This window comes from Martes martes, assembly GCF_963455335.1.
Source record: "Martes martes genome assembly, chromosome: 17".
Taxonomy (NCBI): Eukaryota; Metazoa; Chordata; class Mammalia; order Carnivora; family Mustelidae; genus Martes; species Martes martes.
The window spans coordinates 51,950,953-51,975,511 of NC_137905.1; the positions used below are offsets into that span (position 1 = coordinate 51,950,953).

General features: G+C 58.3%; 2 protein-coding genes across 4 annotated transcripts; one reads left to right on the forward strand and one right to left on the reverse strand.

Moving 5' to 3' along the window:
* The first annotated feature begins 9,395 nt into the window (after positions 1–9,395).
* On the forward strand, positions 9,396–17,435 carry PTOV1 (PTOV1 extended AT-hook containing adaptor protein). Of its 2 annotated transcripts, XM_080827626.1 has the most exons (13): positions 9,396–9,765; positions 12,297–12,434; positions 12,551–12,633; positions 12,726–12,783; positions 12,868–12,975; positions 14,357–14,512; positions 15,054–15,140; positions 15,245–15,318; positions 15,410–15,467; positions 15,740–15,844; positions 16,767–16,964; positions 17,046–17,115; positions 17,307–17,435. In XM_080827626.1, exons 1-12 carry the CDS (start codon positions 9,595–9,597, stop codon positions 17,055–17,057), a joined length of 1,248 nt encoding a protein of 415 aa, XP_080683752.1. In that variant the 5' UTR covers positions 9,396–9,594; the 3' UTR covers positions 17,058–17,115; positions 17,307–17,435. The 2 variants fall into 2 exon arrangements, with proteins under 2 accessions (XP_080683752.1, XP_080683751.1); XM_080827625.1 differs by having other exon boundaries at positions 9,432–9,765; positions 12,726–12,975.
* Positions 17,436–18,141: 706 nt separating this feature from the next.
* PNKP (polynucleotide kinase 3'-phosphatase) lies at positions 18,142–24,107 on the reverse strand. Of its 2 annotated transcripts, none has more exons than XM_080827624.1 (17): positions 24,010–24,107; positions 23,561–23,724; positions 22,866–22,912; positions 22,234–22,533; positions 21,479–21,558; positions 21,318–21,375; positions 21,119–21,226; positions 20,743–20,814; positions 19,756–19,804; positions 19,586–19,656; positions 19,410–19,502; positions 19,238–19,334; positions 19,090–19,151; positions 18,779–18,888; positions 18,606–18,693; positions 18,441–18,502; positions 18,142–18,329 (listed from the first exon to the last, which is right to left on the reverse strand). In XM_080827624.1, exons 2-17 carry the CDS (start codon positions 23,709–23,711, stop codon positions 18,212–18,214), a joined length of 1,566 nt encoding a protein of 521 aa, XP_080683750.1. In that variant the 5' UTR covers positions 23,712–23,724; positions 24,010–24,107; the 3' UTR covers positions 18,142–18,211. The 2 variants fall into 2 exon arrangements, with proteins under 2 accessions (XP_080683750.1, XP_080683749.1); XM_080827623.1 differs by having other exon boundaries at positions 23,991–24,083.
* Positions 24,108–24,559: the final 452 nt, after the last annotated feature.

The following is a 24,559-nucleotide window of genomic DNA, read 5'->3' on the forward strand; positions in this document are numbered from 1 at the left end:
CCTGTAAGTTCAGAGTCACCAGAGCATCCATGAAGGTTGTCACTGGGTGAGCGACTTGTTGGAAACATTTCCTTTTGGATCAGTTTGCTGTGGGACCACACATCTAGAGCTGGAAGCAAGACTAGGAAATTCGTGAGAATTCTCCCAACTGGCAAAAGTGGCAGGACGTAACTGGGAGAAAGAAAAAAAAAAGATGAGGACAAAAATGCCTCAACACCAGCACGTTCATTGTGAACCTGTCTTGGGTAAGAGAAAATGCCCACCTGATGCTGATGATGGAGAAAAACTGAGAAAACAAGACCTTCTAGAAAGAGTATATTGGCTCAAGGTACACAAAACTCACATATTTTCCCACTGTTTTGGGTTCTTATTTTTAAATTAACCTTGAGCGTGTATTGAGTTACACACGTGATTACAGTTTCACAAAGAGAAAAAGGCACCAACGTGTATAGAATAAAAACTTCCCTTTTAGGCCTCTTTTCTCCCCTCAGCCCAGATGCAACCACATGGCACTGAGGAACCACTTTCTGTCCCAGAGGCAGATGCACCGCTTGGTGCTTGGGTTTCCATGTATTTGGTTGTTGAGACATTTATAGGCTCCAGTGTTTCTCATATAATTGAAGTCAGTTTATTTTGTCCCTCCCCCCCACTTAAGTCATGGCCTCCTGTCTGCGTCATTGCACATGGCCCCTTAAATGGCCCCCTTCCAATTCCACACGGAGTCTGGCCTGTAGAAGTTGTCGGCATGGAACAGACCCCATCAGTCACTTACTCAGGCAGCAAGCATTTGTCACACGGTCACTCTGGGTCAGGAGTCCAGGCACAGCCCAGCTTGTGCCTCCAGCTCAAAGTCTGTCCGGGCTGCAGTCTCATCTGAAGGCTCGAATGGCGGAAGGCCCAACCCGAGCCCATTCATGGGCTTGCTGGTGGGTTTCAGTCCCTCAGAGGCGACTGGGCCCAGAGCCTCAGTTCCTTGCCATTGGCCGGAAGTATCCCTCCATTTCTGACCACGTAGGCCTCCTCGTAGCGCAGCTCACAGCATGGCGGCTGGCTGCTCCGGACGTGAGAGGGCAGCCAAGATGGAAGCCAGAGTCTCTTTGTAGCCCAGTCACAGAAGGGATATCCCATCGCTTGGGCCATATTTTGGGCGTTACAACAACTCAGTTGGCCCCATGCACACTGAAGCTGAGGTGTAACGAAGGGAGTGTAATACCAGGAGGTGTTGGGCGTGCGGGGGCCATGTTTGAAGCGCTTTGCCACACCGTGCGTGACGGTTGGAAGGCTCTGCAGGTTTTCACGTAATCAGAAATGCTACCGAGACAGAGCGTGTAGGGATTTTTACGTACGTTTCTGCTCAATTGTGCAGACGTTCCTGTGGGATTCAGTCTTAAGAGCAAAATTTCAAGAAGAGTGTGCCGATTTTGTTTGGATTTAGTTGACTCTTTAAAAATTGGGTTTATTTTTATTTTTTTTAAAGATTTTATTTGAGAGAGAGTAACCGAGAGAGAGAGAGGGAGCAGGGGGAGGGAGAAGCAGACTCCCCGCTGAGCAGGGAGCCCCACGTGGACCTTGATCCCAGGACTCAAGGGTCATGACCTGAGCCAGAGGCAGACGCTTAACCAACTGAGCCACCCAGGTGCCTCATGAATTTATTTTTTGTATTTATAAAACCTTCATGTGGTTCACAGTTTAAGAGGCATCAACCTGATGCCTAATCTCCCAGTTCCCTCTGGAAATCAGTTACCAATTTTCTACTGGTTTTTGTTGTTGTTGTTGTTGTTGTTTGTTTGTTTGTTTTAGTTTTAAGTAGGCTCCACACCCAACAAGGGGCTTGAACTCATGACCCTGAGATGAAGAGTTACATGGTCTACCAACCTAGCCAGCCTGGAGCCCCTCAATTACCAATTTTCTTATGTGTCCTTTCAGAGCTTCGTACAAGCTGGTGGAAGCAGACAGAGACATAATCATTTTCTGGCTCTGCTATCCAGTGGCAGGCTAGTTTATATATATTTTTTATTATTATTATTTTTTAAAGATTTTATTCATTTATTTGACAGAGATCACAAATAGGCAGAGAGGCAGGCAGAGAGAGAGAGAGAGAGAGAGAGGAGGAAGCAGGCTCCCTGCTGAGCAGAGAGCCCAAAGTGGGGCTCCATCCCAGGACCCTGAGATCATGACCTGAGCTGAAGGCAGAGGCTCAACCCACTGAGCCACCCAGGCTCCCCTATATATATATATATATTTAAATATTTTATTTATTTATTTGACAGACAGAGATCACAAGTAGGCAGAGAGAGAGAGGAGGAAGCAGGCTCCCCGCTGAGCAGAGAGCCCAAAGTGGGGCTCCATCCCAGGACCCTGAGATCATGACCTGAGCCAAAGGCAGAGGCTTTAATCCACTGAACCACCCAGGCGCCCCTTAATTTATTTTATTTTTTTAATTTTTTTAAAATATTTTATTTATTTGACAGAGAGAAATCACAAGTAGGCAGAGACGCAGGCAGAGAGAGAGGAGGAAGCAGGCTCCCTGCGGAGCAGAGAGCCTGATGCGGGGCTCGATCCCAGGACCCTGACCCGATCCGAAGGCAGAGGCTTTAACCCACTGAGCCACCCAGGCGCCCCCCCTAGTTTATATATTTTTTTTTTATTTATTTTTTTTTTTTTAAAGATTTTATTTATTTTATTTGACAGAGAGAGAGAGATCACAAGTAGGCAGAGAGGCAGGCAGAGAGAGTGAGAGAGGGAAGCAGGCTCCCCGCCAAGCAGAGAGCCCGATGCGGGACTCGATCCCAGGACCCTGAGATCATGACCTGAGCCGAAGGCAGCGGCTTAAACCACTGAGCCACCCAAGCGCCCCCTAGTTTATATTTTTAAAACAGCTTTATTGAGGGCTAATTGTAGTTATATGTGTGCACGTATGTAATGTGCACACAGTGATGAATTTGAACACCTACATGCACCCGTGAAGTGATCCCTGCGATCCGGGTAGACGTCTGTCACCTACAAGCTTTCCTTGTGTCCTTTTGGATTTCGGGGGGGCGGGCAGGTAAGAGCACAAACCTGAGATCTACCCTCTTAAGTTTCAGCTCACGGTGGAGGATTGCTAACTGTCAGCACCGTGTTACACAGCAGATCTCGACCACTCAGAGTCAACCCGCTTTCCTCGGTGGGTTACTTTTTCCATCGGACAACGTATCTTGTTGTTTATACCAGGGCGGAAAGCCCTCTGTCCTTTCTCATGGCTGCAGAGTATTCCCGGTGTGAACGCCTCCATTTCTTAAAGCCCCTATTACGGGCCAGATAGGGTGCTTCTGACCTTTGTGGGTGCCCGTTTTAAACCGAGACAGAACTGCCAATTGCCCCTCCCAAAACCGTCTGGTTTCTCACTAGTTTGTGGGTGTAGATCTCCCTGCATGCGGAGAGGCACAGCAGGACGTGATCATCTCCATTTGAGGAGGAGACTTCTGGAGCGTTTGGAACAGTGTGCTAGGGGACAGCTGTGAGAAGTGCTGTGACAGGGACCGGAAGGTCCCGTCTTGACTTGATAGTCATAGTGTGCCTCGGGAACGAGGGACAGGAAAGCAAGGCGTTCGCTCCTGATGCCCCTCATTTTTTTCCATCGGGTGTGGGTCACGGCTTCTGAAGTTAATCAGGAACCTGGGCTCGAGACCGCACTCAGCCTGTCCTTGGCTGTGACCTTAGGCTCTTGCCTCCCGGATCCTTAGTTTCCCTATCTGTAGAACAAGGATGATAAGACTGCCATCCTCATGGCGGGAGTTTAAGAGGGAAACACTATGTTTATAGTGTTCAGGAAATATCTATTATTACTGCTTTTCCAAGAATGATCCTTTTCCAAATGAAGTGATCTGGGCTGGCTGATGACCTGCCAGGTTATTACTGAGAACCTCGAGGACCTCGCTAGGATACCAGGAGGCAGCTTCAGAGGCCCGGTTGACCCTGAAGGTGGCAAATTTGCAGTTCGTTTGAAAAATATTGATTGGATGCCTGCCAGGGGCTGGGAATGACGCCTTGGAGAGATGGCTGTGGTGGTGCCCTCTGTATTTGGCAGGAAGCGGCCAGGTGGCTCGCCCTGCAGACAGTTCTCTCCGATCTGTCAGGGGAGGCTCTAAGAGAGTGACCTTGAAGGGCCCTTGTGAGAATTTAGTAACTTCTCCCCGGAGTCTAATGTGGGTCGGGCTGTTCCCCCTGGTGGCTGTCCTCCAGTAGGAACTCAGGAGTCCCGCTGCTTTGGTTCAATAACCAACCCCTTCCTTTTGGGGTCTTTGGTCTCCAGCTGGGAACAGAGTGTGGGCATGAGAGTGCACGAGACTTGTACCTGCCTGGGACCAGAAGGGATGCTCCTGATATCAGGATGCCCGTGCTTTTGCTCTCCCTGGTGAGAACAAAATCATCCCAGTCTCCTCTAGGGGAAACTGGGATGGGTGGTTTTCTGGTGTGCCCTGGAAGGGGAGACAGGGTGTTGAATGCCTCACACCACTTCTGGAGAGGCATGGAGGGCATTGGAGGGGGATGTGCACTCGGACCTAGAGTGCTCCGTGCTGCCCTTTTGGGACATCGCTATGAACAAGCTAGACATGGTCCTTGTCCTTACAAAGCTCACAGGCTAATGTGGGAGCCACGGACGATTACAAATCACGATGAGAAAGTTTAAGGAAGAATATATAGAGCCTGGAGAGCACGGATCAGGCAGATGGTTTTTGGTTTTTTTTTTTAAGATTTATTTAATTTTATTTCAGAGAGAGAGTGCTGGGGAGGGGGAAGGGAGAGAATGAGCACAGTGGGGGAGGGGCAGAGGCAGAGGGAAAAGCGGACCCCCTGCTGAGCAGGGAGCCTGACCTGGGGCTCCATCCCAGGACCCTGAGATCATGACCTGAGATAAAGACACTCAACCGACTGAGCCACCCAGGCATCTCCAGATTGTTTTTTTTAAAAAAGCCATTATTTTTTAATTGTGAAACCCAAAAACAAGAAATCTACAAGACAGAGATCACTTTACTCCCATTTTGTCGTGTAAAGCATTCTTATTTGTCCGTGTTGCCTTTGTGTTCTCGTCTATATCCAACCCGTATGTACTCCCAGTTTGCCCTTCCAGTAAATTCAGTCAGCTTGGTTAAACGGGATTATTTGGAAAAGACATGTCTGCGTCAGGGTAGGCTGGGTTGGGCTACAATAACAACTTCTAAACTGCAGGGTCTTGAAATAGCAAAGGTGGGTTTCCTCCCTCCTGCTGCCTAGAGAGTCAGCTTGGAGCTGCTGCCGATACATCTTGAATATTGCCGGCAGCACGGGAAACACACGGAGGGCTCTGGTCTCGCACTAGTAATTAAATGCTCCAGACTGAATTCACATATCACTTTGCTCATATGTCACTGGCCAGAATTAATCACATGGCCTCACTGGACCATAATGGGGTCGGGAAGTGCAGTCCTTTTCATTGCTGGGCGAAGTGGAGTTAGAAATGTATGGCAGATAGCACTCATGAGCATCGAAACACTTTAAATATTTTGTTTTAACCAAGAGCATGTAAGCATTCATCTTTTCTCTTTATGTAGGACCAGGACCTTTTCTTTTAAGTCTTTCTCTCTCATTTATCATACAGCATCATAATGCTGTATAAACTACATCCACAAAGCACAAGTCATTTATCATTTCCAGTGTTCTGTCTTTTTCTTTTCTTTTCTTTATTTGAGATTTATTAATTGGTGTGCCTGGTGGGGCTCAGTTGGTTAAGCGTCCCAGCTTGAATTTTGCCCCTCCCGCTACTGGGTCTCACAAGTTCTCAATCTCTCTCTAAAGTCAATAAATCCTGCTGGAAGCAGAGGAGGGGCAGAGGGAGAGAGAGAATCTCAAGCAGACTCCCTGCTGAGCTCAGAACCCGACCTGGGGCTCAATCCCGTGACCCGTGAGATCATGACCTGAATCTAAATCAAGAGTCAGATGCTCAACCAACTGAGCCACCCCAGCGCCCCTGTTTTGTCATTTTTTTTTTTAAAGTAACTCACTTTTATTTTTCCAATGCAGGCAACCTGCTTACCATATAAACAGCTCTCTTGAATTAATATTTCAGTGGTTTGATAGGATTAAGTTATTAACTTAAAGCAACTGGCATAAGCAGGTTTGGTAACCGACAACTACTTTGCAGGAAGCGTACAGCACCACAGATGGGAGCAGAATGGCTTAGTCATATCAGCCTGCCAGTTTGGGCGGCGGGTTCCGCAGATGAAATGGGCAGCTGTCTTTCAGCCTGGCACACGGGGTAAGCCGGTTGGCTTCAGAGGGCTGTACCGTAGTGTGACTTAGAATTCCGGCCTACATTTTTATTTCGCATTCTGGGATGTTTCTATTTTGCTCTCACTGGAGTGTATCCTGGCACAACTTTCTCTGCTTAGACCATCCTGGGAATTCCTACCCACACGTGTGTCCTGACGGGAGCTGAGGGATGATGGGGAGCAGGAAGGATGTGGAAGAGATTGGTCTGGATAGAGCAGCAGGGGTTCCACACAAGCATTAGGGGAAGTTTGTGTCAAATTCTAAGGGGATTGGGAAGCCACTGGAGTATTTTGATTAGCGAAGGGAGAGACATCGTGGCAAGAGTTAGGAGGGTGTTATCTAAGCAAGAGATTGTGAAGTCTTGGACCAAAGAGAATGGTGAGAAATGAGGACCTAGGGAAATTCAGGACCCTTCTGTCCCCGTGGTTCTGCCTCCTTGCTGCTGCCAGTGGTCGGTTGTTCTGACATGGGTGATTGTCAGGGGTCTGGAGGTAACTGTTGGTATCTAACATGTGGTCTGGGTCCAGAGAGCACAGACTCCATTTGGTCACAATCCAAGTCGGATTTGGAACTCAGGCCTGGGCAGGCGGCTTTGTGGGTGGGGCAAACAAGGACTGGAAATACATGGTGGCTCAGGGGTTCGCCGGTTTCACGGGCCACCCCTCCTTCTCATTTGCTGGTTGTTCTCAGGGCTCTCACCTCTAAAGGGATGGCGTATCCTGGTCCCTGTCTACAAACGTACTCTTTGGGGACTCAATGTCTCCTTGACTGGAGATGGAAGACTCCTGGAGTTCCTTCTCCAGCCTCCCCTGTCCACATGGCTCAGTCAACATCTCAAAATTAACATATCACAGAAGAAGGGATTTCCGCCTGCCCCCCCCCAGCCCCCGACCGAGTCAGCTCCCTGACTTACAGAGCAGCATCCCTGTAATAGGCAAACACCTTGGCCTCATCCTTCCCTCCTCTTTCCCTCACTCTCTACACAAGTCCTTTGGGCTCTAGCTTGAAATGAATTGTGCAAATGATCACCTCCACTGTGGCCACCCTGCCTGCCGTCCATCCCGTCTGTGCCTCCTGTCTGGATTATTGGCACAGTCTTCTCTCTGCCCTTCTGCTTTCATTCCTCCCCTTCCATCTGATTTTCAACATCGCAGCCAGGGGAATCCTTCAGAAAAGATGCAAATATTTCAAAGATTATTTTCCAGTGGGCAACGTTTGCGTACGGAGAGAATTCCAAATAGTCCAAGAGAGTAAACTGAGTTCCCTTCCACGCCAGTGGCCCCATTCCCTCGGTCTGCTGCCTTCTCTCCTTGGAGGCAACTGTGGGTCCCACCTGTTTCCGTAGACTTGCAGAGATCCTGTGTGCATGTTTCTGTGCATTCTATGAGTGATCTGTTTAAGAACAAGTGAGTCTATCCCACTCCCGTGTTGAAAACCTTCTGAAGGTTCTCCAGCAAAGAGATTAAAATTCAAATTCCAACCTAAGGCCATAGGACTCTGCTTATGGGCCCTGCCTGGCACCTCCCCATATCCACCACTCTCCTCTACCCTCAATCCCCTCCAGCCATGCTCACTTCCCTTACTCTCTTTCCACTCTCAGGATCTGTGCCCTCATCGTAGGACTCTTCCAGCCCAAATAGAATCACAGGCTGCCTAAAGGTCACTTCCTTGACTCCTCATGGCCACCAGGCCCTCGTCCTATGTACTTGCACTACTTGTAACACTTATCCCAAAGTGTGATTATTTGTCTTCCCCAGTGGATCTTGGGCTCCTTGAGGGACCCAGTCTCTTTTGGTCATCACAGTATACTCACTGCCCGTGCAGAATGGAAATAATAGTACTAATAATGATTTTTAAAAGTTTTCATTTTAATCACCTGGTGTTCATCACAATGACTTTTTTTGTTTGTTTGTTTAAAGAAAAAGTTAGGGGCGCCCAGGTGGCTCAGTGGGTTGGGCCTCTGCCTTCAGCTCATGATCTTGGGGTCCTGGGATCAAGGGTCCTGGGAATCTCTGCTCAGCGGGGAGCCTGCTTCCCCCTCTCTGCCTGCCTCCTTGCGTACTTGTGACCTCTGTCTGTTAAAATATTTAAAAAAAAAGAAAAGAAAAAGTTAACATTTAAGGAGCGCCTGGGAGGCTCAGTCGTTAAGCGTCTGGCTTGGACTCAGGTCCTGATTCCAGGGTCCTGGGATCGAGTTTCCCCGCTAAGCAGGGATCGGGCTCCCTGCTTAGCGGGGAAACTGCTTCTCCCTCTCCCGCTCCTCCTGCTTGTGTTCCCTCTCTCGTTGTGTCTAACAAAGTCTTTAAAAAAGAAAAGAAAAAGTTAACATTTAGGTCGTTTATATGCTGAGTACTTTAACTCATTTAATCCTCATATCCACTTCACGGTTACCCACTATCCACGATTCAAACAAGCAGATTTAAGCAAGAAATGTTACACAACTTCTAGTAAGTGAATACGCAGGCATGCAACAGTTGAGTGAACGAGTAAATCAATGAACGGCCTCGAGAAGCGGGCGGCAACAAGCGGGAGGAGGTACCTAGGGCGGTGGGCGGGGCCTGGGGTACGGGCGCCAATGGGCACACAGCAATGACTGGCGGCTGTCTTGGGATGCCTGGCCCTGCCCATGCCGCGCACGGGCCGCTGGGATTTGTGGTCTCCGGTCCACCTAGCCACGTCACGGCCCCCAAACATTAAGTCCTCCCCTGGTGCAAGGTACGATCTGTGTCCCCAAACTTCTAGGTAGGCTCCTTTACTCCCAGACCCCTATTCCTTCTCTTTCTGAGGTCCGTTGGTGTAGTCTCCCGGCTCCGCGGGTCCCGCACTCAAGGTGGGGTCTCTCGGTGTTCTGTCCTCCCAGCCCGTAGCCAACTTGGTATCGTCTTCTACGTTCATCAATCCCCCCCCCGCACCCTTCGGTATGGCCTCTCCCGCCACACCCCCCTGAAGCTGCTGCGCGCACGTCCCCTCAGTTCCTCCCCCTGTAGCTCGAGCCGCCCAGAGTATCTTCCAATGGCCGTGCTCCCCGCCCCACACACCCTCTCCGTTTCCTGAGGCTCCCCCGGCCCTGTTTTGGTACAGGCCGGCCACGCCCCCTCGCGGACGCTCTTGGTACGCGCCGCGCTCCCCCGCTCGCCGCAGTGGTTTGGCCGCGGCGACCCCTCTCCGGCGGCGCGTCCCCCGCGCTTGGTACAGCCCTGCCCGTCTCCCCCGAAGCCGCGCGCCCGCGCCCCTCAGTCGGTGGAGCCTGCAGCCCCCCGTGTGGCCCGTGGCAACCCCCAGCCCACTCGGCCCGTGCCCGCCATGGTCCGTCCGCGCCGCGCTCCGCACCGCTCCGGCGCTGGGGGCCCCCTCGGGGGTCGCGGTCGCCCCCCGCGGCCCCTCACGGTGCGCGCCGCCCGCTCGCGCTCCTGGCCGGCCAGCCCTCGCGGCCCGCAGCCGCCGCGGATCCGGGCCCGCTCGGCCCCTCCCATGGTGAGCCCCCCGCCTTTTTTCCAGAGCCTTCCACGGCCCCGCCCCCGCCGGCCCCTCCCCCGGGCTTGGGTCTTTGTCCGCGGCCCCCACCTCTCTGGGGTCTCCGGGTGGCCCCGAGTGGGACCGGGTTCCCCCGTGGAACCCCCCCGGGTGGTACGCGCCGGGCTCTCCCCTTTGTTGCGCGTTTGGGCTGGGGTGGCGGGGGTGGGGTACGGGGGCGGGGAGGGCTCAGATTACTGCTGACTCCGCGTCCCGATTTAAACGCGGGGTGGGGGGCGGGCGAGCGGCGTGCACGCTTGTTTTTCCAATTGGAAAGTTGGGTCTGTCTTCGGGCAGGAAATCTGGAAATGGTGGGGGCGCTGAGGGGCTGCGGCGAGAGGGGCCCGCGTCTTAAACTCGCGTGCCCAGGTGTTGCACCTGGGGGTGTTCTTCTCCGGGCCCGCGCGGGTCCGCACGGAGCCCGTGGCGTGTGCGCCCAGGATTTGCACGCCCGCCCAGATAAGGGATGCCCTTACGGAGTGCAGCGAGCCCCAACATAAACATCTGGCTTTGCAGGTACATTAATACACACGCTTCCCCAGACCCAAATTACGCACGCAAAAACGTTCAGGGGTACTTGGAATAATAGTAAAACTGCACATCTTGGCGTTTCACGCTCGCCCAGATGTGCGTTTTGCCCTAGGCTGGCTCTGGAGTTCGCTGCTTCCCCTCCACTGCCCCTCGTTGTGCATGGCATGCCGCTGTGGCGGCCCCACACGAGCCTTAAAGAGGCTTCCTGGGATCTTCAGTGTAAATACCAAGTCTCTGAACACCTCCCACAACTTACACATACCCCTTCCCTCCACTGGCTCGCCCCCTGAGTTCAGCAGTGCCATGTAGTTGTCAGGAGCGTTTCCGGGGTCTTTAAATGTGCGTGGTAAGGCTTTCGATCTCTGGAGTAGGAAACAGGCTTCCCTGTAAACAATTTACATGTCAGAGGCACAGGCAAATTTTGCACACACTTGTCCAGCTGGGAGAGTTCCTCTGGGATTGCAGTGAAGCCCGGCCCCTCACTGTCCTCCACTTTGATGGGCCCGCCTGCTTGTTGCAAGTAGACCTGAGCTTTTGGGTAAGTGTTCCTGGTGTTTACGTCCTAGACCAAAACATCTTTCAGGTGCTGCGGGGTCAGCTCGCCCTCCCAGACAAAGCCGACTTTAAAACACGTGCGCCTGCAGGTTTCGCGGCCCTGGGTCCTTGAGCGCTTTCGCCGGGATCCGCAAAGGCCTTTCAGCTGTGTGCTCTGAGCACCTATTGTTAGACGTTCTGTGCCCCACCTGTGGCACCTGCAAACCCAGGGCTTCAGCGCCCGTCCTGCATCTCAGACGCCGGCCCGGGACACGCACCAGCACGTTCCTACAGCGGGATGCTCTCTGGTTTTCTTTCTGGTTTGATACCACTGCCCAAATTCCAGGATCACCTGCCCGGATCGAGGACATGCTGGCTCAGGTTTTTCTGTTTACTTTTGAAGCCCCCACGAAATACTTTTCCTGCCTGTCCTTCTGGGACCGGAGACGTCTGTGTGCTTTGTAGGAAATGCGGAGGGTGCCCATCAGTAGTATGAAGAAAAGTAACAACTGTTACTTCTTTTGCTGCTTGGAGGCATTTACGAGGGAGGTTTTCGCCTGTTCCAGAGCCTTCCCTTGTTTGCTTTGAGATGTTTTTGGTTAAAAAAAAAAAAAAAAAAAAAAGCTGGGAGAGTGCCCTGGGAAGAGTAGAATGTGGAGCTTTCCTTGGCTTTATTGCTGGAACGTTCTCCTGGTGTTCGGCAAACGCTCTCGAGATGTTGTTTGAGACCCTCCAGGTGGTGGTACACTGCCTGTTCTGGAAGTGTCCCGCCTCCCTGGATGGCTCTGTGTGCTTTATCTCCTCCCCCCCCGAAGTCAGCCTGGTGTGGTTGCAGCACGGGGTCTGCAGGGCAGGAGGGCCCGTGACCCCCTGAAAGGCTTGGCGGGAGCTGGAGGGGTGGGTCCGGACTTGTCTTGAGGGCCACGCGGAGCTTTGGGAGAGTTTTGAGCGGGGGTGTGTCGTGGCAAACCAGTGTGCCAGGCGGCCAGCTGCGGTGCGGGCTGGCCTGTGCGTGGTGGGGGCTCCGGGGAGGCCCTGGGCCCCCAGAGAATTGTTCCCTGAGTTGGATTGGGACAGAGGGACTAAGAATTGGCTCAGGCCAGGGGTACGAGTGGATGGCATCTCCTGAAGGGGGTGGGAGGGCGTTCAAGGCTGAGCGCGCAGCTGGAGCGAAGTCTGGAGGAGGAAGCGGACCGGTGTGGAGGTGCTGAGGAGGGTCTGGGGGGCTGGGGTTCTGGAGTAGCGCCAGGAAAAGCACGTGGAGGTCAGCTGCTTGGGGTCTTGACCCCTGGAGACGGGGTTTGGACGTGGTTCTGGGAGTTGCCGAGCAGGGGATTTGGGTCTGAACGTTGCGAGGTGTGTCGGTGGGGGATAGCCTGCCCTTACGGGTCCCTCAGCCTCAGTTTCCCCGCTCCTCTCTGCTGCAGCAGGGTGCTCGGGTGTTCGGCGCCTTGGGTCCCATCGGGCCCTCCTCGCCCGGTCTCGCCCTTGGGGGCCTGGCCGTGGGCGAGCACCGGCTCAGCAACAAGCTGCTGGCCTGGAGCGGCGTCCTCGAGTGGCAGGAGGTGAGCTGTGGCCGGTCTCCTGTGAGTCCCCACGGGGGCTGGGGGCTGGCCTCTGCGGGTGGGGCAGGCTGGGGCGTCTGGGTCGTGTCCACTGACCCCTCCCGGTCCCACGACAGAAGCGCCGACCCTACTCAGACTCCACCGCAAAACTGAAGCGGGCCCTCCCTTGCCAGGCCTACGTGAACCAGGGCGAGAACCTGTGAGTAGAGGCAGGCGGGCGGGTGTCAGGGTGGGGGTGGCAGGCGGGTGGCCAGGGGGGGCCTCCCCTGACTCTCTGCCCCCCCCCGGCAGGGAGACTGACCAGTGGCCCCAGAAGCTGATCATGCAGCTCATCCCGCAGCAGCTGCTGGTAAGACCTGCCTCCAGTCCCCTGCGCCCCCCCCCCCCGCAACCTCCCCCTGCAGTGACCCAGAGGTCCCCTTGTTGCCCACAGACCACCCTGGGCCCCCTGTTCCGCAACTCCCAGCTGGCGCAGTTCCACTTCACCAACAGAGACTGCGACTCCCTCAAGGGGCTTTGCCGCGTGATGGGCAATGGCTTCGTGAGTAGAGGGGTTGGGGCCCCTCCTGAGCGCGAGGACCTAGCACAGCGGGAGGCGGGGGCCCAGCAGGAGGCGGGGGCACGCTCTCTCCGTGGCATCTCGGTCCCTCTGGAAGTGGGGGGTCTCAGAGCAGCGTCTGCGGGACCACCCTGGCTGGGGCGGCGGGGGTGGGGGGGCGGTAGGGGGTGGAATGTTCTGTGCGGAGGCTCCTTCCTCCTTTGGCAAACAGGGCTAGTGGCCGGACTCCCTCTGTGGGGCTGTTACGAGGAATAACTTTGTGCAAAGTGCTTGGGGCAGTGATTTGCGTGGGTGGCAAAGGACCGCGGGCCGCGAGCCGGGCAAGCCATGGTGCTGGGCCGTCAGGAAGTCAATCTCAGCCTGGTCTCCGCAGCCCCTGTGGTCTGGGCCTCATGTCATCTGCCCCCAATTTCGGCAGAGCAGTTGGGTTGTGGAAGGGGACAGGTGCCAGTGCGGGAGACATGCGAGGAGAGTAGGTTGTCTGCCCAGGACACCATGGGGCTGAGCTCTGGGGTCCCCTCCAGTCCCTGGTCCCTTTTGGGACCAGGACCCCTCCAGCCCCCTCCTGTCTTCGGGTCCTGTCCTGACCCTCTGTGTCCGGGCAGGTCCTGTTCCGTCAGGGGCTGGACAGACAGGGGTTGTGACTGGTGCGGTGTTGACTGTTGGGGAAGAGACTGGTCCCCTTAATTCACCACTTTGCGGAGGGCCTGCTCTGTGCGTGGCCAACGAGGCCCCCAGGCTGTAGGGAAGGCCGATTTCTGCACACCTCCCATGCCCCCGTTACGTCCCATGCCTGGTCCTACTAGTAGCTCTGGGAGGACCCGCTGCACACGGGTCCAGAAGGTGCGGGGGACAAGTTCCCTGAGCAGGTGGCCCCTACACAACAAGAGACAGCCGGACAGCCTGAGGAATTCTCTGAAGCGCATGCCCCTTAGGTCCTGACAGCCGCCACTGAGGGCACTGTTGGAGTCCTGGTTTCCCAAGTCCCACCGAGGAGGCACTAGGATCTCATGTGACAAAATGTTTATGTGGCGTTGACTGTGGAGGCTACTGTGAGGCCATTTTACAGATGGGAAAACTGAGGTCCAGGAACACGAGGTTATTGGCGTCAGGTGACACAGCTGGGAGCAAGCAGAGCTGGGTTTGCGCTCAGGGCCTCCTTGGAGGCTGTTCTGGCCCTGCTGGCAAAGGCAGGTCCTGCTCTAAGGGACGGCGGGACTGGCATTAAGAGGGGGACTTGAGTGGGAGATGGAGCCCCAACCCCAGATTCACCAGGTGGGGGAGACACCGAAGTGCACGCTCAGAGGGGCATCTGGCCCCTTGGGCTGCCCCGGGCCCCTGACCGCCTGCTCCCCTCCCCCAGGCGGGGTGTATGCTCTTCCCCCACATCTCCCCCTGCGAGGTGCGCGTGCTCATGCTGCTGTACTCGTCCAAGAAGAAGATCTTCATGGGCCTCATCCCCTACGACCAGAGCGGCTTCGTCAACGCCATCCGGCAGGTCATCACCACGCGCAAACAGGTGTGCCGTGGCGCCCAGGCCAGCCCTCGGGTCCCCAGGCAGCGGGTGGGTTGGTGAGGCCTCGAGAGCATGCGGCCTGATGGGGGCGGCTCCTGCCAGGAGGGACACCCACGTGGAGTAGGGCACGGACGGGGACGTGCCTAGGACGTGGGGAGCGCTGCGTGTGGCTGGAAGGCTCTGGAGGGTGATGTGTGTCCTGGCTCATCCTTTACAAGTTCTTTGTGAATAATGTCTGTCTTGCCCCTCGTGTTCCGGTTGTGCAGCAAATTATAGGGCCGTCTAATTCTTAGAGGCCGACCCTGTGGGCTTGGTACCCCAAGTTGAGCATCAGAGACTGGTTCCAGGGCGTTCAGGAGTCATGGGCGGTCTGCGAGCAGGCGGAGGGCAGGGCCAGCACCGGGGAGTCCTCGGGGGCTGCCAACAGCCTGGAGGCTGAGGAGCCAGGAAGGAGGCTGGAGCGAGGCTTGTGGCCGGCTGGGAGGCTGCCCAAAGGCCTCCTCGGGTGCTTTTGGACACCAGGCCCCCTTTGCTGCTTCTGCAGGCCGTGGGCCCTGGCGGTGTCGCGGGCCCGGTTCAGATCGTCAACAACAAGTTCCTGGCATGGAGCGGCGTCATGGAGTGGCAGGAGGTGAGTCTGGGGTGGGGGGTCCTGGGTGACCTCGAGACCAGCGCATCCTTCCTGACTGGGGTGCCTCCCCACTCCTGATGTCACCCTCTTCCTCTCCCCAAAAGCCCAGGCCTGAGCCCAACAGTCGGTCCAAGAGGTGGCTGCCCTCGCACGTCTACGTGAACCAAGGGGAGATCCTGTGAGTGGGGGGTAGGGGGGGCCGGGAGGCCGAGGCAGGGTCCCGGCGAGACCCAGCTTCCTGACCCTCATCCCCTCGGGGACCCCCGCAGGAGGACCGAGCAGTGGCCGAGGAAGTTGTACATGCAGCTCATCCCGCAGCAGCTACTGGTGAGTGTGAAGCGGGGGCCCCCGGGCTGGCCACGGTGCTTCCCCAGGGAGGGGACCCTGGGGTTGCCAGACGGAGAACATTCCAGAAGTGCAAGGGCCCTGTGGCTGGTGGCTGGCCGGCATGATGAGCACAGGCAGGTGGACGCGGAGAGTGGCTGGGGTGGGGGGACCACACGGGACCCGTCTGAGGTTGTAAGTCGGTGCCGCCACAGTGTGGGGGCCACGCGGAGGCAGGGCCCCCGGGTCACGGAGCTGCCCCGGCTGGCCCGCAGACCACCCTGGTGCCGCTGTTCCGGAACTCGCGCCTGGTGCAGTTCCACTTCACGAAGGACCTGGAGACGCTGAAGAGCCTGTGTCGGATCATGGACAACGGCTTTGTGAGTGTGATGCGGGGCTGCAGGGCCAGGAGATGAGCGACGGGGATCGTTGTTCCACACCAGCTGGGGGGGCGTCATGGTGGCCCTGGTGGCCGTAGGCTGGCCTTGCGTCTGGACGCGTGCTGGCTCCTAGTCCACGGACTCCCCTGGGGCTCTGCGGTCCTGACCCCACTTTACAGATGGGGAAACTGAGGCCCAGAGGCAGGCCCCGGGTTCACTCAGAGCATGGATACCACGGAGCGCAGATCCGGTGCTCCCAGGTTCCTGCTGTCCCTGGGGATAGGGAACCACTGGCCTGCAGGTTTACCAGCGAAAATGCGAGGCTCCCCCCGGGCCCCTTGCCACAGGCTCCGGTCGGTGCGCTCAGGAAGGACTTCCACCAGCCACCGCTGCCACAGCTATTCCCCAAAGGGGCGCACAGGGACCACAAAGCCCCTCTGTGGTCCCTGCGAACCCTCTGGCTCCGTTTGATCACCTGCGAGGTGGGGGTGGGGACCCCGGGCCAGGGGGAGCAGGGGTCGGTGTAACAGCTGGAGCCCTTGGTCCGCTCCCCAAGCTGGCAATGCGGTGGCCACGGTCGGCTGTGTCCCTGCCTGTGGAGGGCTCACGGGGCTTCAGCCACTCCAGGACTGCACGTGGGGGACTGTAGGGCTGGGCTTCCGGGGGCTGGCGGGGCCTGTGCGTCTCACGTGGCTGCTGTCAGTCAAGGTCAAGGCCGCCCTATGCGCTCGCTGCCAGTGGGGTGCTTGACCGTGGGCGCTGCCAACTTCAGGGCCCCCCGATGCAGAGTCCATGGGTCCCTGAGTGGGAGTGACACTAGGGCTGCGAGGACAGCCATCAGGATGCGCTGGCACAAGGCAGCCTGTGTGGGTGGGAGTGTCTGCGCCTGGCCAGACGCCCACACCCCGCTGCGCCCCCCCAGGCCGGCTGCGTGCACTTCTCCTACAAGGCGTCCTGCGAGGTGCGCGTGCTCATGCTGCTCTACTCGTCGGAGAAAAAGATCTTCATCGGCCTCATCCCCCACGACCAGAGCAACTTCGTCAACGGCATCCGGCGCGTCATCGCCAACCAGCAGCAGGTCCTGCAGCGGAACCTGGAGCAGGAGCAGCAGCAGCGCGGGGTGAGGCCGGCTCCCCGCCCCCCCGCCCCCCCCCGCCCCGTCCCTGCTGCTGACACTGCCTCCCTGCCTTCCTCCCTGCAGATGGGGGGGTAGTGGCCACCCCCAGGCTGGGCCCCTCCAGGAGTCACAGACGAGGCCCCTGCCGAAACTGGTGAGTGGCACCCAGCTCCGGGGGGGCGGGTGGTGGTGGCTCTGATGGGTGTGGAGTTTGGGAAGCGAGAGTGTGGCCCTCCCTGGCCTTGAGACCAGAGCAGAGAGGCAGGTCCAATCCCGCTGGTCCCAGGAGGTGACGGAGCCGTGGGGTGCCCAGGCCACCCCCTTCCACGCTCCTCCTGCCCGCAGGTCAGATGCCTCTGAGCAGGGGCCCCTGGGGATGGCAGCTGCCCGGCGAGATGGAGGACCGCGGCCGGAGAGGTCTCCAAGGACGGTCCCCACCCCTGTACGTGTCCCCAATAAAGTCTTTTAAAAGCCCACTGGCTACCAGGCTCTGTGTCCAGATGCCTTGGGAGTTGGGTGGGGGGTCGAGCCCAGCCCACCCCCAGGTTTGAGTCCTTCAGCTGCGGGGGACCCGAGAATGTGCGTTTCTCATGGATTTCCGAGGGAGGCCACCTCTGCGATCAGTCACCCGAGCCGGGAGGGAACCGCATACTTCACGGGGCTGCCTTCAGTGGCTGGTCTGTCCCCGGTGAGCCATGGCCAGTGGCCTGTCCTCCCTGGAGCCGGCCGGCCGTGTTCCGGGACCCGGTCTGCTCGCCTCCATCCCTGCGGATTCACCAGGCTGCACCCGGCTGGCAGCGCACACAGGCTGGGGCCCAGACAGTAGCAGGACCCCCTCCCCCCAACCCCTCCCACCCCTGCCACTGCTCAGGTCCAGCCCCCCCCGCCCCCCCGGAGGTCAAGTCCAGGATGCAGTTCCTCACTCACCGAACGGGGGTCCAGCCCTCATCCTCAAGGGTCGTCGCTTGAGCCTCGGCTGGCTTTGTAGCTGGGCAGCCGCAGGCAGGGAAGAGCTCCCTTCACCCCCTTGGGGGTTCCCCAGCCTCAGTCTAGGGTGCCCGCAGCCATGGGTCTGAGAAGCCTAAACTACCCTCTGTGGGCGAGGCCAGCAGCCCCGTGCTCCCAGCCCTGCCTGTCCTGAGCAGACCACCCTCCTCCCCAGCACAGTGCTGCTCAAGCGTAGAGAAAAACAGGATTTATTGGGGGTGGGGGTGGAGGCAGGGGAAGGGGCAGGGACGGGTGGGGGGCACTCAGCCCTCCGAGAACTGGGAGTACAGGCGCGCGCGCGCGGGCTCCACATTCAGCCGGAACGGGATCTCCAGGATTGCCGAGAATCCTTCGGCCAGGGTCGGAGCCTCGAACTGCTTTCTGGCGCCAGGGGGTGCGAGGGGGCTGTGAGACGGGGCCCAGCGCCGCGCTGCCCCTTGCCCCGCCCCCACCTCCTGGGGCCTCCCTGCGGGGGGGGGGGGGGCTGCTTACCTGTAGCCATACATGACCACATCTGACACGGGGGCGTGGGAGGAGCCCGTCATCTCTCGGAACTGGAGGGGGTGGGGGAGCGGGGGGGGGGTCACAGGGGCGGCTTGGGAACCGGGGGGGGGGGGGTGGAGGGGAGCGCGACGGCGGGGGTGCAGGCCGGCTCACCCGGTTGTTGTGGCGAGCCTGCTCCAGGGTGGCCGTGAAGAGGAAGCAGCGGCAGGGGACCCCCGCGTCTCGGGCACACTTAACGTACCTGTCGGGGCCGGGAAGGTGGCAGGCTGGCCGGGGGCCCTGACCACCCCTCCCCCTGCCCAGAGGCCACCCTGGGACCCCTGTACCTGGCCCGGCTCGGAGGGTCTGGGTTGGTGTTGTCAATCACGACCCGTTTCCTTTGCTTTAGAGCGTTCTCACACATGGTCACACAGCGCTGCCACGAGCCCAGCGTGTCCTAGGGGACGCGAGACAACACCCTAAGGGGGGGGGCAGGGATACAGCAGGACGAGGGTGTGGGGAGCCCTTTCGGGAGGGAGGATGGCAGAGGTGCAGGGGAAGCAGGGAGCTGGTGAGGAGCCCACAGTTGGCGGGGGGCGGGCAGGGACGGAAGGACCTTGGGTGCCCCTGCCCTCAGCCTGGGGGTGCAGTGGCTCACCCTGTTCACGTGGACGTAGCCTGCAGACACAAGGTGCTCCTGGAGGAAGGTGGACTTGCCAGCTGTGAAGCAGGGGCAGGGTCAGGGGGAGCCTGAGCACCCAGAGCCGGGCTGGGGCCTCTGCAGGCCGGGAGTCAGGGTGTCTCACCCCCAGGAAATCCCACGGCGACCACCACTTCGGGGTCAGAGCTCAAGAGGGAGCTGGACTCAGGGAGGTAGAGCGGCCCCGAGGGGGAGACGGTTCTCTGGGAGAGGAGGACACGATGAGTGTGACCCCCTCCTCATCCCCCGCGCCCCCACTCGGGTCCCTAGGGCCTCACCGGGTCAAAGGTGGGGAGCACAAAGCTGGCCACGGGCCACTTCAGAAAGAACTCCTCCGGTGTGGCGAAGGGCAGGCCAAGGTTGAGTGCGAACTGGGTGAGGGTTGGGGAGGGGGGCACAGACGTCAGACAAGGTGGGGACACGGCTCCTGGCGAGGAGGGGACAGGGGCCTCACCAGACGGTCTGCGCAAGAGAAGTCTTTCTTCTTCCGCCCAGGGGCCCAGTTGGCTGGGCGCCCAGCTGCGTCTGGGACACAGGAGACACACCCCCATGTCACCAGCGACCTTGGGGACACAAGTCCCCGGCCCTGGAGGATCCACACTCTCCCCAGCCCTGGGTCCTTACCTCCCACGAAGACACTGTCCCTGATGGAGATGGGCATGCCCTCGTTGGCCTGGGAGGGACAAGTGACAAGCCCGTAGGCATTAAGGACACCACTCCCGCATCCGTTCCCCTAGGATACTAAAGGGTGCCATGGGGCTGCTCCGCTCTGTCTGTGCCCTGTGTCAGGCCCCTTCCCTCCTTCACTGCCACCACCTGGATCCTGGACTGTCCATCCAGGCGGCTGCGCTCAGGGCTTCTGCCCTCACCCGTCTGTTCCTCACGCGGCCACCAGAGGGTGCCAGTTCCTACTTCCCAACCCTCCCGAGCACCCTTTGCTCCCGCGCTGGTAGAAGGGAAGCCCTTACCTGAGGCCCCCCTCACCCTCTCTCACTTGCCAGCTCTCTGACCTCACGCCCCAGCCTCGTCCCGTCATCCATTCAGCTCCAGCCACCCAGACCTCCTCATGGTCCCGGAACACACTAGTCACAGCCCTGCCTCAGGACCTTTATACTTGCTGCGACTCCGACCCAGACCACTCCTCCTAGCTACCCACATGGCTCCCTCCCTCCCCAGCTGCAGACCTCCGAGGGCACCTGGGAAAGGCGTGACCTGCCCGCCATAGGTAAACCCTGCCACCCCCCGCTGCACCCCTCCCGCTAGCTCACACACCGGTCTGTGCATCGACAGTCTGCACCTTTACGGGTCCGTGAGCGCCCAGCGCGTCTGTCCTGTCCGCTGACCCTCAGCTCAAAAAGCTGTCGCGCTCCAGAACAAATGCGCACCCAGAAGAACGCCCGAGCGTGTGATCTGCCGCCCACCCGCTCGGATCTTCGGGTTCGGGAGCCCCGCCCTCGCGTATCCACAGACAGGGACAGGAGGAAAACAGGAGGCAAGGACCAGGGGAGGAGATGGGAGGGAGAGAAGGGAAGAGGCCAAACACCAGAGACCTGCTGGGGGGAGCCTGGGCTGAGTGAGGGAAGAGGGGAGCCGGGGGAGGCCGCCGCTCACCTGCTCCTGCAGATGGTCCCACATGCCGACCACCGGCTTCCGGTACAAGCCGGCGTGCGTGGCCACCAGCACCTGTGGGCGGAAGTCAGACACCATCCTGGGCTCGTTCCCGTAATCCTTCAAGGGCACGTGGGTGCCAGGGATGCTGCCCCAATCCTCACCAACCCAGAGAGCTCCCGGTGCCCAGGAACCTGCCATTTATACGGGGTTTCTGTCAGCAGAACCGCCCAGGGCCTCTGGCTGCTCCCAGGGTCCCCAACCCCCCCCCCCCGGATTTTGTACCTTCTCCCTGGGTCTCTGTTTCCTCCTCTCTGCCCCTCCCTCTAGGTCCCCATCCCCCCACCTCCATGGCCCTCAGACCCCCCTGCAGCCACACCTGAAAGGGGAGCCCCAGTTTCTCCACCACGGCCTCCACTTTAGCCTTGAACTCCTCTGCCGGCAGCTTCCCACGCCCAATGGCCATCTGGTTGGTGAAGATCACCAGCTGCGGAGCACAGGGATGTCACTTGGCGCCCTCCTCACTGGGGCCCCGGCCTGCCCTGTGATCCGGTCACCGCACACAGAAGCACACACACCTTGTAGCCCTCGGCATCCAGTTCCTGGAGCTTCCGCGGAATCTCGAGATACAAGATCCTAGGGCGGATGGGAAAGCAGAAGGGTGACCCGGAGCCCCACGGGGTGGGGAGGGGGCTGCCAGCCTCACTCTCACTGCCCACCTTGTTCTGCCTCTTCTCACCTCCAGTCGCTGGGGCCAGTGGGAAAGACCTTCCCAGAGCGTGTGGTGATGAGGGTCCCGTCCAGATCAAAGCCGGCCACCTGACGTCAGCAAGAAAAGAGGAACATCACCCCTGTTATGTTATGCCTCCAATCCCCGGGCTCACAGGCTGCATCACGTCACCGCTGCAAGGTAGAGACGTTACCACTCACCTGTCACCCAAGGGGAAACTGAGTCACAGAGCGCCCGCACATCTTATGGAAGGAAGGTCCATGGCAAGGATGGGTCCCTGCCCCTCCCGGAGTGCACAGCCTGAGATCTACACTGTACTGTCTCCTACTCCTTCGAAGCCCCAGGGCTGGCGGTTTTAAAATGGGGTTCACGTCCTACCCACCCACCTCCTCTGGCCTTCGCCTCAGAAGGCTGACTGGGAAAATAAAAACAGGAGTGAAGTTGCTCGGGTGCTAACCCCGCGTCGAGGAGGCGCCACGAGCTTTTCACCGGCTCATCAGTTTACTGGTGAGACCAGTGGGGTTCGGAGCGGGTGGCCTGGGGCCCCATGAGCTGCAGGCTCCACACCTCTGCTAAAATGATGGGTGTTCCCTCCTGTGGTTTTGGTGGGTCTGGCAGGGGCTGACAGACATCGATTTCTCCAAGGCTTACAACACCCCCTGAATTTGTCATCAGGTTTGCGTCACAAAAAAGCAAAAGCTAAGAGAGACTGAAGGACCTGCGGGGGGGGCAGGGGGCAGTCTGTGTGGCTCCCTCCGCCTCACCTTGCCGCGGGCCTTCACCCCAGGTGCAGTAAACACTAGCAGCTTCTCGAACTTCTCCCAGCCCGGGGATGACTTTCGCATCCGCTTTTTCTGCGGCTCAACATCCTGTGCCACGTCTGGAGCCACCGGAGGGGTGCGGGGCGGAGTGTCCTGCTGGGATTCAGGCGTGCGGGCCTCTTCCCAGCGCAGGGTTAGCGGGTGGAGGCCGTTGACCAAATACAGTGTGTCCCCCAAGCTCAGAGAGCCTTCTGACCCCGGAGCCAGCTCCTGGGTCCCAGCAGTTGAGGGGTTAATTCCCAGCTGCAGAGGGAGAGGGAGCTGGGATTGACTGCATCCCAAACCAACAGCCCCTCTAATTCAAATCCCCCCACAAAAACTACCTTTCCCCACCTGCCAATCAGACCAGTAAGCCCCGCCTCTCCACTGTGTACCACCAATCAGGGATGCGGGAAAGTTACAGGCTCCAGTCTTATCCACTTTAAATGTGGATGGATACCAGCTAAAGCGGCACCTCTACGTGATTTTCTCTACTCGCCACACCCTCTCCCCTCCAAACCAGGTCTTTCCAATGGGCCTGCTGAGTTGCCATTCCTCCCCAACGCCACCCCCAGACCTTGCCGAGGAACTGGTACCTGTTTCACTGCCACAGTCTTGGTCCCGGGGTCTGCGACCAGCTCCACTGAGGGTTGAGAGTGTGGAGTCAGAATGTGCATCCTTGTGCGAGTGCCTTCCCCACTACTGGGAGCATGGCCAGCTTCAGGCCATGTGATGGGGACGTTACATCCCATTCGGGAGGGAAAGCAGTTTATTTCCAAATGGGATCGGCTGTCTCCTTGACATGCAGTAATCAGAGGCCTCAGGATTGCCTGTGAGCCGGTTCTCGCCTAGGGGCAGGGCGGGCATTTTTCTGTATAGAACTGGCTTCTCCTTGATGACCCGTGTGGCTAGGTGTAGGTCCTCGGCTTCGCCCATTACCCCCCAGCCCTGCTTAGCAACAAGTACTTTTAGGACGGGCTCCCTCCTTGGGAAGGGTCGTGACCTGACTCAAACCTTCACGGTGACCAGTGAGCATCCTCCTCTGATAACTGTCTCGGGATTGGCTCCACCCCTCCCCACTAAGCGGTCTGGCTAGTTCCAGATCAGGCACAGCATTTCTCTTTCTACGCTCCCCAGAGGGCACCTACCAACTTCAGGACTAGCTACACCACGCAATCCAGCCCGGTGGCCCAGCAGGTCCCTTTTACTGGACTGGCTGTTCCCCTTTCCCCAACGCCGAGTTCCCGCGCCAGCAGCGGGCCACACCCCCCACAGCTCCGGCCCCGCCCACCTTGGTTTCTGGAGCACTTCCGGTCCGTAACCTGGGTCAAGGGTCCCCGGCCCAGGACAAGGACTTGTCTGTCCGAGGGCAGGAAGATAGGGGGCGCGCCCCCAGGGGGACTCTCCAGCCACAGGCGGCCCTGGGCCTCCACCTCGGCCATCCCGGGCGCCAGCCTGAAGGGAAACAGGTTAACAGGTTTGAGTGGCAGGTCGCTCTCAAATTGCTACAGGAAGTCCCGCCTCCTCTCGCCCCCCGCTCCAGCCAGGAATTTCCCTTCTTCCGCTGAAGGCTCCGGAAATCCCACCCTCTCGCCTGCGGCCGGCTCGCGCCGTTTCCCAGGCGACGACGCCCCGCTCAGTCCCGCGGCGAACCCGACCCTAACATTCCAGGGCAAAGGCCAAGAAGCTCGCGCGCACCCCTGACTCGGCCCTGCGCTCACCGTCCCGACCGGGGCTCACTTGCCACTTGCGACCAGGGAATTCCTGCCCGAGGCGCTCTGCCCGCAACTCCGCTGGCTGCTTTCTGTTCCTCGGCGGACGGAAATGACTCGCCCTCCGGAAGGGGGCAGGGCCTTGGCTCCTCCCACGACAGAAGCCCCGCCCCCTGACTGCTGCTTTGCGGCTCTGACCTTCATCTCTCCGGCAGCAATGAGAGGCTCCGACCAGTAGGGGGTGTGGGTCCTCTGTTCACAGATTTTCCTCTTTACACCTTGAACTCCCAACATTCATTCCCTTAGTTACGGGAGAAGAAACTTTTCCACTTGAGGATGATTGTCAGTCACCCGACAGTAGCCCTGACCCTCAGTACAGCAATTTTCTCATCTTTAAAGAGGGTATAGTTTCCACTTCATGGAGTTACTAGGATGATTAAAGGAGTTAGTAGATGTAAATAACTTCATGCAAGTGTTTGCTGGCAGCTCTCCCTTTAAGTCTTGTCTATTGCTAGCATTCCTCCGGTGGTGGTCTGATGGGAGAGGAAGATTCCAGGTTTACTTGACCCGACCCAGAC